This window comes from Lathyrus oleraceus, chromosome 3, assembly GCF_024323335.1.
Source record: "Lathyrus oleraceus cultivar Zhongwan6 chromosome 3, CAAS_Psat_ZW6_1.0, whole genome shotgun sequence".
NCBI classification, from domain to species: Eukaryota; Viridiplantae; Streptophyta; class Magnoliopsida; order Fabales; family Fabaceae; genus Lathyrus; species Lathyrus oleraceus.
In genome coordinates, this window is record NC_066581.1 from 25,450,572 (window position 1) to 25,464,234 (window position 13,663).

The 13,663-nt window shown below is 41.3% G+C and overlaps 1 protein-coding gene across 1 annotated transcript; it reads right to left on the reverse strand.

Moving 5' to 3' along the window:
• Nucleotides 1–5,946: 5,946 nt before the first annotated feature.
• Nucleotides 5,947–7,056, reverse strand: LOC127129459 (uncharacterized). The gene has a single exon (XM_051058641.1). It carries the CDS (start codon nt 7,054–7,056, stop codon nt 5,947–5,949), a length of 1,110 nt encoding a protein of 369 aa, XP_050914598.1.
• Between the last annotated feature and the right edge of the window lie 6,607 nt (nt 7,057–13,663).

Here is a 13,663-nt window from a genome sequence, read left to right on the forward strand (position 1 = left end):
ATTTTTGCATAAGTTGCCCTTTCGGGTTTTCAACATATCGGGCTATATATTTTTTTTAAGCATAGTATTTTTTGACTGCATCCGCATTCACCGGGGATGGAAGATCTTCACCATCCATAGTTGCGAGGATCAAGGCTCCTTCGGAGAAGACCTTTCTTACAACATACGGACCTTCATAGTTTGGCGTCCATTTTCCCCTTGGGTCAGTATGGATTGGAAGAATCTTCTTCAATACGAGGTCTCCAGCTTTTAGGCTGCGGGGGAAAACCTTTTTGTCATGTGCCCTCTTGATGCGCTTTTGATAAAGTTGGCCATGGCAGATGGCTGCTAAGCGCTTCTCATCAATGAGATTTAGTTGGTCAAATCGAGCTTGTACCCACTCAGACTCATCAAGCTTAACATCTGTCAAAATCCTTAAGGAAGGAATCTCTACTTCGACTGGTAAGACCGCATCCATGCCGTACACAAGGGAGAAGGGTGTTGCCCCAGTGGAAGTGCGTACGGAAGTACGATAACCGTGTAATGCGAATGGGAGCATTTCGTGCCAATCTTTGTAGGTTTCCACCATCTTTTGCACGATCTTCTTGATATTTTTGTTAGCTGCCTCAACAACGCCATTCATCTTAGGCCTATAAGGCGACGAGTTGTGGTGGTCGATCCTGAAATTTTGGCATAGCTCTTTCATCATTTTATTATTGAGGTTAGATCCATTATCAGTAATGATCTTGTTGGGGACCCCATAACGGCAGATGATTTCTTTCCTGAGGAATCGGGCCACCACTTGTCTGGTAACGTTGGCGTACGAGGCTGCTTCTACCCACTTTGTGAAATAGTCAATGGCTACAAGGATGAAGCGGTGTCCGTTCGAGGCAGTTGGCTCTATGCGTCCGATCACGTCAATGCCCCACATGGCGAAAGGCCAAGGTGATGTTAGGACGTTGAGAGGCGTTGGCGACACATGGATCTTATCAGCATAGATCTGGCACTTATGGCAGGTTTGGACGTGGCGATGACAGTCAATCTCCATAGTCATCCAGTAATATCTGGCCCTTAAGATTTTCTTCACCATAGTACTCCCACTGGCATGCGTCCCAAAGGATCCTTCATGAATTTCCATTATAATCTGGTTTGCTTCTTGCTTGTTCACACATCTAAGCAAAACAGAATCATAATTTCTCTTGTATAATACCCCTCCACTTAAGAAAAATTTGGATGACAATTTTCGAAGATACTTCTTGTCGGTGATAGACGCGTCCGCAGGATACTCTTGGTTCTCTAAGAATTTCATGATGTCATGGAACCAAGGATGACCGTCAGCTTCGTCTTCCGCTGCCAGACAGTAAGCAGGTTCGTCCAAGTAGTTCAGGTGAAAGGATGGCGCTTCGTTCTTCCACTTAACTTTAAACATGGATGCCAAAGTCGCCAAAGCGTCAGCTAGCTGATTCTCTTCTCGAGGGATGTGGTGGAATGTAATTTCATCGAAATAGGGGACTAGTTTCAAGACATGCTCTTTGTAAGGAATGAGCTTATGGTCTCTAGTATCCCAATCTCCTTTGACTTGGCTGATTACCAAGGCTGAGTCCCCATAAACTTCCAGGATTTTGATTCTAAGATCGATAGCAGCTTCAATACCAAAGATACAAGCCTCGTATTCGGCCATATTGTTTGTACATTCAAAACATAATCGGGCAGTGAAGGGGAGGTGGAAATTAGTTGGAGAAGTGATTACTGCCCCAATGCCATTACCATGAGCGTTAGAAGCTCCATCAAAAACCATGGTCCATCGGGATCCAGGCTCGGGTCCTTCCTCGGGACCGGGGATGTTGCAATCCCTAATCAACATGATATCCTCGACGGGGAATTCGAAACGCATAGACTGATAGTCCTCCAAGGGTTGTTGTGCAAGATAATCAGACAATACACTCCCTTTGATGGCCTTTTGAGTGACATGTTGGATATCGTACTCGGTCAGAGCCATTTGCCATCGGGCTACTCTACCAGTTAGAGCCGGCTTCTCGAAGATGTATTTGACAGGATCCATCTTAGAGATCAACAATGTCGTATGAGTGAGCATGTATTGTCTTAAACGTTTGGCAGCCCATGCTAGTGCGCAACAAGTCTTTTCAAGCATCGAATACCTACTCTCGCAATCAGTGAACTTCTTGCTCAAATAGTATATTGCATGCTCTTTTCTACCAGTCTCGTCATGTTGGCCGAGGACACAACCCATTGATCCTTCAAGAACGGTGAGATACATGATTAATGGTCTACCAGGTACAGGAGGCATCAACACGGGAGGCTCTTGCAAATATTCCTTTATTTTCTCAAATGCGTCTTGGCAGTCATCGTTCCAAATGATGGCTTGATCCTTTCGAAGAAGTTTGAAGATTGGATCACAAGTGGCAGTGAGGTGAGATATGAACCTAGCAATGTAGTTCAATCTACCTAGGAATCCTCGGACTTCCTTCTCGGTTTTGGGTGCAGGCATAGCTTGTATGGCTTTTACTTTCTCGGGATCTACTTCTATGCCACGTTGACTGACGATAAAACCTAACAATTTTCCGGATCTTACCCCAAATGTGCATTTGTTGGGATTAAGCCTCAATTTGAACTTCCTCAGCCTCTCAAACAGCTTTTCTAGATTGACAAGGTGTTCTTCTTCGGTTTGAGACTTGGCTATCATGTCGTCGACGTAGACCTCAATCTCTTTATGAATCATATCATGAAAGAGAGTGACCATGGCTCGTTGGTATGTGGCGCCGGCGTTCTTCAATCCAAAAGGCATCACCTTGTAGCAGAAGGTGCCCCATGGTGTTATGAAAGTGGTTTTCTCCATATCTTCTTGAGCCATGCGGATCTGGTTATAACCGGAGAAACCATCCATAAAAGAGAAAACAGAGAACTGGGCGGTATTATCTACTAGCACGTCAATGTGTGGAAGTGGAAAGTCATCTTTAGGACTTGCTCTATTTAGATTTCTGTAATCTATGCACATCCTTACTTTGCCATCCTTCTTAGGTACAGGCACAATGTTAGCTATCCATTGAGGATAATTGGAGACCGCTAGGAAGCCGGCGTTGAGCTGCTTTTGTACCTCCTCCTTGATTTTCATAGCCATGTCGGGACGGGTTCTTCGTAGTTTTTGCTTTACTGGAGAACATTCTTCTTTAAGGGGTAGATGATGGACCACAATGTCAGTATCGAGGCCGGGCATATCTTGGTATGACCATGCAAACACATCTTTGTATTCCTTCAAGAGCTCAATCAATTTTGTCTTCACCTCGTCTTGTAGAGCGGAGCCGACTCGGACTTCTTTCGCTTCCTCATCTGTCCCAAGGTTAATCACTTCCACTGATTCTTCGTGCGGCTGGATGACTTTTTCCTCTTGCTTGAGCAGCCTTGCCAATTCTTCTGGGAGTTCGGCCTCTTCCTCACACTCTTCATCAGCTTGATTAATCGGGTTGTCAAAGTCGTATGAGACTGTAGCAGAATTGTCACTGATGGTTGTCGAGGATGATCTGCATGATTTAAGGTTCACGCTTTTATTGGTATGAAAGAAAGGATGATTTGAAAAGAATTTTTTTATTATTATTTTTTTTAAAAGAAAAATGTCATTTTAAAAAAGTGAAATGAAAAAATGAAAGACAGGGATCTCAAAATTGATTGCGAACATGAACCCTTTTTCATTAATGATTAATAAGGAAATTTGATGAGGCCCTACAAATGATTCCCCCATGCCTTGGGCTTGACATGGGTTCTTTTGATAAAAAGGAAGGAAAACAACATTGGGAATTACATTTCGATCAAGGTCACTTTAGGTATTTCAAACTCGGTCCATTTGGTGGCACCATTTCCATCAGTCTTTGTGAAGATCAAGCCATCATCTTCTTCTTCTTCTTCTTTTTCTTCTTCTTCCACGACACAAATACGGTTGTCATCCAGGTAACCAGCACTTGAGAAGTTGTCGGACAGCGGGAGCACTGATCCCCTTGTAGCGATCGGCGCGGGCTTCTTCAAATTCTGGGAGTTGTATCCCAAACCGGTCCGGTCCTTGTTGGCAGGGAGTTCAAGCAATCTTCCCCATCCTTGGGGCTGTCCATCCTTTATAATTGTCAGGGCGTCTTTAAGAGATGCCATGGGAGATTCGGCATCTTTTGATTCATCCCTTGCTGGGCAAACCATTTCAACATTGATAACTTCGAATGATTGGAATGGGACTTCTCTTATCTCCCCTTCTCCTTCAACGTATCGGAAAGATGCGAGGTGACTTACCATAATGTCCTCCTCACCCTCGACAACAACTAGCTTATCATCAGCTAAGAATTTCAATTTTTGGTGGAGTGTTGAAGTGACTGCACCAGCTGAATGGATCCAAGGCCTCCCAAGCAGACAACTGTAGGCTGGATAGATATCCATTACGAAGAAAGTGATAAGGAAAATATGGGGACCAATCTTCATAGGCAAATTCACCTCACCGATTACAGTCCTTCTAGTCCCATCAAACGCTCTTACTATAAGCTCACTCGGCTTCATTACGAGTCCTTCAATAGTTAGTTTAGCAAAGGAACTCTTAGGCATCACATTGAGGGAAGACCCAGTGTCTACCAAAACTCTTGATAGGACTGTGTCCACACACTCAATGGAAATATGGAGAGCCTTGTTATGATTCCTCCCCTCGGCGGGAAGCTCTTCATCACTGAAACCTAAGCTTAAGCTAGTAGCAATGTTGTTAACTACTCCTTCAAACTGACAAACAGATATCTCTTGCGGTACGTGAGCTGTCCTCAGAAACTTTACTAAAGCCTCCCTATGGGCCTCTGAGCACATCAATAGAGACAACATTGAGATCTTAGAGGGTGTCTGGTTAAGCTGATCAACTACTCGATAATCGCTCTTCTTGATGATGCGTAAGAACTCGTCTACTTCACTTGAAGGTACGGGGTCTTGTCTTTGCTGAGCGCCATCAATTTGTTTGCCTTTGTCTGAAGTTGAAGGATTGATAGTTCCAATTGGAGTGGGTGTCGGTGCAAATATCCTTCCACTTCTTGTGACTCCACTAGTGCCTGTGATATTGATCATTGGGTCGCTAGACTTCAATGGTTCTTCTTGAATCTTCTGACCATGAATGTAGACTGAGGTGTCATACATCCAAGGGACTGCCTTGGTGTCAACATATGGGAATGGTGTGGGAACTGTTATTATGATTGGAGTAATAGGATTTGTCGACAGAGTTAACTGAGAGATCTCATATGGAATTTGCAGAGGAGGGACTTCGTCGTATGGTATCTCGAGGGTAGACACATCTTCGTTTGTGGATGGGCAGTCTACCACCAAGATCCCCTGGTTCATTAATTGTTATATGACAGACTTCAATGTTCTACATTGTTGCGGGTTAATCAGACAATGTTCACAGTCATTACCATAGATGGGAAAGGTATTATTCTTCATCAAAGCATTCTTGATCTCGATGAGTGGTGTTTTTAACTCGTCCACACATGACATCAATCTCCTCCCATTGTCAGCTTCCATCATATTCACCGATGCATTGTTGTGAGGGGGCATCGGGTTATTATTCACATTCGGCCTCTTGGGGGCGAACGTGATTGCCTTAGAGTCAATAAGATCTTGAACCTTGTACTTTAATGCTTTACAATTCTCGATCGAATGCCCGGGAGCGCCAGAATGAAATTCACAACGGGCATTTGCATCATAACCGGGAGGAAGAACCGCTGGTGGGGGTCCTAACTCCCTTAGTTGCACAAGTGATCCCCTCAATAAATATGGTAGCATGTGGCTATAAGGCATGGGAACTGGGTCAAATCTTCTCTCGGGCCTTCGCATCCTTTGTTGTTGTTGATATTGTGGTTGTTGATGTTGCGGTTGTTGTTGATACCGTTGTTGTTGTTGAGTTTAAACAGGAATTGCCAATGGTTGTTGTTGACTTGGTTAGACGGGAGCTATGGCAGCCACTTGTGGATAAGTGGGATTTCTTGTTCGAATGATGGAGGCAGCATTGGTCTCGCCTTCTCGTTTTTTACCATAGGGAACAAAAGGTTTCTTTGATGCACTAGAAGTACTGGCAGAGTTCTGGATCTTTCCCATTTTAATCATATTTTCTATCCTTTCACCGGCTAAGACCAGGTCGGAAAAGCCTGAAGAGGTGCTCCCTACCATTCTATCAAGGTATGGACCTTGCAAGTTTCCCATAAACATGTCTACCAGTTCTCTTTCTAGCAATGGGGGTTGTACCCTAGCATCTAATTCCCTCCACCGCTGGGCATACTCTTTGAAGGACTCCTCAGACCTCTGAGTCAAATTTTGCAACTGCGTGCGATTAGGTGCCATATCAGTGTTGTACTGATAGTGCTTGAGGAATGCCTCAGCCATTTCCCTCCAGGTGTGAATATGGTTGCCCTCGAGTTGCATGTACCAATCCAAAGATGCCCCACTGAGGGAATCCTGGAAAAAATGCATTAGAAGTTGATCATCGCTGGAATAGGCAGCCATCTTTCGGCAGTATGCCCTAATGTGTGTTCTAGGGTCGCTATTTCCCTTATATTTTTCAAAGTCCGGAACTTTGAACTTGGCCGAAATGATGACCCCAGGTACTAAGCACATTTCTGCCGCATCGAGGCCCAAAATGTCAGTGCTCCCCATTGCCTTGAGCTTTTCCTCGATAGCCTTTACCTTCCTTTCCACCTTGTTGGTTGCGGAACCGAAGGCGTCATCTTGAGAAGCGTCCCTTGGGATGAAGAATGCATCAAGTTGGTCGTCTGTCTCAAGAGCATGAGGACGAGGATTGTTGTTTGGAACACCGCCGGGTGCATTAATGTTGATTGGAGGATCAACTTGAGGAACTGGAGTCGGATTCTCGACCGTTCGGGGAGTAGGAGGATTGGTAGTACTGGCACGTTGGTTCATTTCTTCTTGCATTTTTGCCATAATCTCCTGACCTCTTGCGACTGCTTGAATAGTCTCCATCAATTGCCGCATTTGGGACCGCATTTGGGATACTTCTTCCTGAAGGACAACTTGGTTCTCTTGAAGTTGCTCCATGACAGCTTGTCGACGTCCTCGTGTATCGTACCGAAAAGTCAGCTTTGGAGAGTGGTTCTGGAAGGGAAAAAAAGGGTGGATGGATGAGTTTTTTATGTTTTTGTGTTTCGAAAGATGCATATGATGCACGAATTTTTCTTGTTAAAGCAAAGCTCTTTTTAGTTATTCATGTTTATTCATTGCAACAACTACTTGACGATTCTCGTTCACAATCATGAAATAGGAAAACACAATAGAGAAAAATCGCAACTTTCATTCATCCTTTGAAGGGAAAATAGACAACAATACATAGAAGTTGCAAAATACAAGTAATGGAAGTAAATAAACCAACTAGATATCCACCCTAAAAGTGACCCCTTGAGACTTGCGGAGAGCCTCAATGTCGGTGATGAGTTCAGCCATTGTTCTTTTGCAGAACTTGACGAAGTGGTAGACCTCTTTAGGGGTATTATCTGGGAACATGATCAGATCTGCCTCCTTCAACTTGTCAGGAAAGTCTTGAAGGGCATAGTTGGTTAACACGGTCATGTTGGTGTACTTGTCCCTCCATTCTTCGTAAAGGACTTGGAGATTATGGATGATTTCGTCCCTTTGAACAATGGCAGCTTCGAATTCATAGCAACGCTCTTCCCAATGTCTGCAGTTGTTTTGCAATTCTACATAGGCTTGGTCATAGATTCCCCTCTTCAAGTTCTTGATTTGCTCGCAAGCTCGTCCAAGGTTGAACTGCTCACGCATGAAGCTTCGATGAATCTTTTCTTTCTCTAGTTGCTCCTTGGCTAGCAAATCCTTATGCTCTTTTAGAGTGGTCCTTAGTTCGAGAATCTGGGCCTCGTAATCTTCCCTTGATTCTTTCTTCATGGCATTAGACCTCTCGACAGTATTTTCAAGGTCCTTGATGATTCGGGATGCTCGATCCAACTCCTCGTTGCGGAAATCTAGCTCAGAATTAGCTCCTTGTAAAGCTCCACCAACCCAAACTCTTTGTCCCTCGGCTAATCGGAGCCTTTTCTTGCTATCCTCAAATTTTTCGCAGACTTGCTTACCCTTATCCTCCAAGACGTGGTTACGTTCCTTGGCGCGATTGAGTTCGACTCGTAGTTGAGTGTTTTCCAACTCGAGCTCTTTGATTTGGCTGGTAAGTTTGTCCATGTCCTCTTGTAGGATAGGCTCGGGCTCAGGCATCAAAGGGAATGAAGAAGGATCAAACAGAAACGGCATTTTAACCACCCTAGCCCTCTCTTTTACCCACACATAGTAGGGTTCCTTGGCTAGGATATTTTTCTTACCCCATTCATGGCTAATACGGACTATGCTTGTCCAAGCTTTTCTCACTCTTTTCAAGTTCGAATCAAGCGGATCCACGGTATTGATGACAAATGGAATGAAATCTCTTTCCTCGGGGGGACTAGTCATGGCGTACCCTAGTTGTCTCTTGAGTATAGCAGGGTTGTAGTTGATGCAACCTTGTGTTCCTATCAAGGGTACGTTAGAGAACTCTCCACATCTTGCGATGACATCCTTTATATCCCATTCCCTCTTGTACCATAGGATTGAGTTGGCAGAGAGAGATGCGAACCTTTGCGGCCATGTCAGTTTGTTTTCGGCGAAGGGTCCATTTTGAGGCATACGTGCCCTCATCCAAAGATGTAGCATAGGAGCGCAACAAAGGAAGGTACCTCTTTTCTTCTCATGTCTTGTATGTAAGGCATGGTAGAAATCGGCAAGTAAAAAAGGCACCGGATTTTTTGTTAAAAAAACTTCAACTGCTAATTAATCCACGAACTTGTCCAGATTTGGGAAGAGAACGATTCCATGAATCAAAAGTGCCAAAGTTGCACTGCAAAAGTCGGGTCTTCCTTCTTTAATCATTTCCCAAGCATGGGCTTCTAGGAACTTTTGAGTTAAACCTTTGAGGGATCCTTTAACGCCCCAATTGTCCACTAACTTGTTGGTGTCGATACCCAAGATGAGTGAGAGCTCGGTCAAACAGAATCCTTTTTCCAATTTCGGGAAGGGGTTGTATTTCTTGATTGGTCGATTAAGGAGTCTCTCGAGGTCTTCCAAGGTTGGAGAGATTTGGAAGTCGGGGAAAGTGAAGCATCTTAAAGGAACGTCATAGTATTGGGACATTGTAGTGATATCACAATAGTCAACCTTCTCGGTTAGAAGATCTACGATGTTCCCAAAATTGGCTCTAAACTTGTTGTCTTTGAGAGCTATGACCTTTGAACAAAGGACCTTTAATGACCTGATGTTGGGACTTTTGAAGCGGAAAGAAGAAGTGCTTTTCTTTGTTGAAGTATCCATGATTGTGTCGGAAAATAGTCTTGTAATTCTGCGTTTGAACAAACGAAAGATTTTAAGAGCTTTGCTTATTATTTTGATGATGAATGAATGTATGAATGAATGATTGGTTTATTATTTCCACAGGTTTTTAGGCATGGGTTCGTGGTTTTGGACCATCGTGACGAAGCATGGAGTTAATAATGACTGCTTAGTAAACCAAGGTTCTCGCTTTGTGTGATCTAAGGCTTTTGGAAAATTGGGTGTAAGACACTGCCCCTAGAGTCGTGGACTTCCTTGACTGTCAGCCGCTTATGTCAATTTACTTGCCAGGCGACTGCTCCATCAAAGTCATCTACTCTAAGTGAGATCTTCGTATCGACCCTTACGAGGAAGGCACCCCGGTGGCCTATACTACGCGACCATCGGTCTAGGCTAGCCATAGTTTTAAAGGTTCTAAAAGGGGTCTTAGGGTCATTGACTCTAGTAAAAGAAAAGATGCTTACGTCGAAAGCACGACGGTCATCAATCCCCTTAAGAGAATCTACCACTAAGTGAGGTTCTCATACGACCCTAACGAGGAAGGAACCTCGCGGATCAATACTACTCAACCTCTCCTATCTCAAGCAAACTCTCAGACTCGGGTGGGGAGTCCTTCACACAAGGTTTTTTCTTTGCAATCATTATTGCTTCCAAAAATTCTTCGTCACAGAGTCAGAGTTTCGGACCAACAGGTAAACAGACAAAATATGCACGAGTTAGCAAAGAAAGCAATATATACAGAAAAATAGATAACAGATAAATCTCCACGTACGTAAAAGAGGAAACAACCCAAACTAGGCTAGACTTGCTTAGGGATTTTTTTGGTCCCCAGCAGAGTCGCCAGTTGTCGCTACCGGGATTTCACGATAACGAAACCGGGACTAAAGAGAATGCCAAAGAGAGGCAAAGTCAGAAGAGTCGCCACCGAATTTTATTTAGTTCACCTCTATCGGAGAGGAGAGGGGAAATAGTCGATAAAACCCTCGGAAAATAGACGCGCACGGGAAGCGCTTAAAAGAGAATAAGGAATCGGTCTCGCAACCGAGATTTGGGTTCGGAAGTCGGTTACGTAAAGGGAAGGTATTAGCACCCCTTACGTCCATGGTACTCCATGGGAACAATTTGGGTTGTTTTACATACATGGGATTTATCTATTATTGTTTTATTTTTAAAAGAATGTGTGGAAAAAGGGGGTGTTTTTGTTATTATAGTGCTCGCCAAGGATTGTGGCCCTTGTGCCTACGTATCACTCATTCGGGGATGAGGAATCAGAGCTCCATAGTTCGGAGTAGAAAATATTTGTGCGTTGGTTGATTTTACCTTTGAGAAAAGGGTTTTCGAGATGATGCCCTAAGGCACAAAAATGAGTTTGATGAGTGGTATTATTTTTACCTTGAATAAGGGTTTTATGAAAGAATGTTTGTGATTATATTGTACTAAAGTCTATGGGCGGAGGTGATTATTCTAGACAACAAGTCAAGCGTCTTGCGTCCAAAATAATCAGAGCAAGGGTAGGAATGCTCCATTCTCACTCATTCTCCACCACTTAAGGCTCGTGGCGCACGATAATAATCGTAATTATTAAGTGTTTTGAATTTGATTATGAAAATGCCACTTGACTTTGAATCAAGGGTTTGTTTTATTTTGATTATGAAATTTGGCTTACGCAACATGAATGCAAAGTAACCAACAAGAAATCAAAGAGTCTCATTGTAAGGTAGCCCAAGAGAAAGCCTTTTGTGTGCAAAAGTGACCTAAGCTAAACAAAGGATAATGGTCTTACAAACATGTCCCCCTAAGGTGGTGCCATGATGCCATTCTTACAACATGAATGTAAGTTACAAATAAAATCCAACATTTACAAAGTATCACAAAGATAAGGGAAAAGCCTCCAAGCAAGGGTCCTAAAATGAAATCCTCTAAGTCCAAGTTGATTAAGAGTGGAATGAATATTTTTTGTCTTATCATTTTATCATGTTTTTGTTGTTTTCAATGTTTGATGATAATAAAATAAATAACAAGTAAATAAACATGCATGATGAATTTGTACAATGATGATGATGATGAGTACTTTAATGTAAATTACAATGTAATGACATAAAAGTAAATTACAAAAAAAGAAACAATATCACAATAGTAACGGTTAGTGAGTATAAATGATATAAAACAAATATAAGTCAATAACACCAAAATCACAATAACAAAGGTTAATGATGAACAAAATTAATGAAGTATAATTAGTGGTTAGTAACATGTACAAAAATGAATATTTTTTTTAAGACTATATTTTTTTTTAGACCAAAAAGACTTAAAATATGACACATTAAGGGATAGCTTATCATTGATGCAAAGTATTGAAGATGATTAAAAAAATCAACTAACAATAGATTTGTAACAAAGAAAGTTATGCAACCTTAAGTCCATTTATTAGTATAAAAAAATAAATAAAAAAAGTGATTTGTTCTCTTTCTTTTATTTTATTCCTCTTTTATTTAACAAGATAATAAGGTAGTAAATAAATTAGCATAATGTAAATGATATAGTTAGATAACAATAAACATAAACATAAAATACTTGAAATAAAGTGAACAATAAAATAAATTGCAAAAAAAATAAAGTGCAATAATATAAATGTTAGGAGTTAATAATTAGTAGTTAGTAACAATAAGCAAATGGATTAGCAAGTTAATGTAAAGACATGGTTTCATCTATGCATCAAATGACCCAAATATGGTTAAAATAGAGGCAATCTATCAATGCCTCAAAGTATCATGAATGATCTATTGATCAACCATAGATAGGTTTGAAATATTGAAGATTTAATCAACTCTAAACAACCATGGTCAAGATCTAATAGACCTCATCAACCAAACAAACACAACAACAAGTCCATAATAAAAGAAAATGATAACATACACAAAGCAACCACAAAAAGGTGAAAAAGGATAGTAAGAGTAAAAAATCTTTAAAAAAGTGTGAGTAAACCAAAGTTAATCTTTTTTTGCAAGCTTGAATCTAAACCATCTCAAAAGACCAACCAAGAACAAGCAATCATTTTTAATAAAAAAAAAAAGGAACAAAAAGTTAAAAAGTTTAAGTTAAAATCATTACCCACAAAATATGAAAAAAACTAGGTAGAAATGGTGTTGAACTTGAATGTGAAGTAAGGGGTTTGGGATGAAAATATTTGTGGTGAAAGCTTAGTAAAAGGGTTGGGTTATGAGTGTTAGAGAGTGAGAAACTTTGAGGAAAAAAATGTGAAATGGAAAAAGGTTGGTAGTGGTGACTTTTGGGAGGGAAAAGTTTTTGGGTTTTGATTTAGGTTTGGAGAAGAGAGGTTGAATGATATTTTTTCATCAATTTTGGGGGCTAGAAAGCATGAAAAATGAAGGGAAATGGTGCATCTATTTATAGGGAAAGTTAGTGGGAAAATGGGGGGAACCAAATACCCTTTGTGCAAAAAAAGCTCTTTTTTTTGGAGTGTGGGAGGCAAAATCCGGTTTCCCCCCTTTTCCTCTCTTTTTTTTTATTTTTATTTTTTTTTTATTTTTTTTATTTTTTTTTAATCATGCCTTGATCCCATGCAATATGTATTTGGTTATGAAAGTTAATATAATTATGATGAGGAGATAATGAAAGCATGCATGTGCAGTAGGGCCATGGATCAGATGAAAGTTGTATCGGAGTAGGGTGAATTTCGGGGTATGACAGTTGAAATCAAGCAAGTTCAGTTGAACACCACTAAAGTTCCATCTCTGATTTCTCTCTTAATAGGGATCTAGAGTGGAATTGAGTGGCATAGGAGTGATGTACATCACTTCATCTTTCGAATGGTACCTAGATCGTGCGTTTTGATGCACATTTGAATCCCTGCAATTTTTGGACTTCGTCGGAGCTAGCCGGAGAAGACGGTGGCGCTGGCCACCGTCTGGTCTCCAGATTGGATCTGAGTCGTCCATCTCAGTTTCCAGATCTAATCACCTCCACACATTGTTATGACTTTTCTTTAATGTCCATGTGGTTACATTGACTTGGGAACACGTTGGGCGCGCGCTTGTGGATGCTTGGATCTGCCAGCTCAATTAATGAGCTCAGATCCAAGGGCTCACGCTTTTCCTTTTTTTTTAATTCTGATTTTAATTTCTATTTTATTTTTTAATTCCATTTCATTTTCTAAAATCCATATCTCTTTCATTCTTGGTCCAAAAATTATGGGACCAATTGCATTATTTCTCTTTTAATTTCTAGTTTCTAAAAATGATTTTTAATATTTTTTATT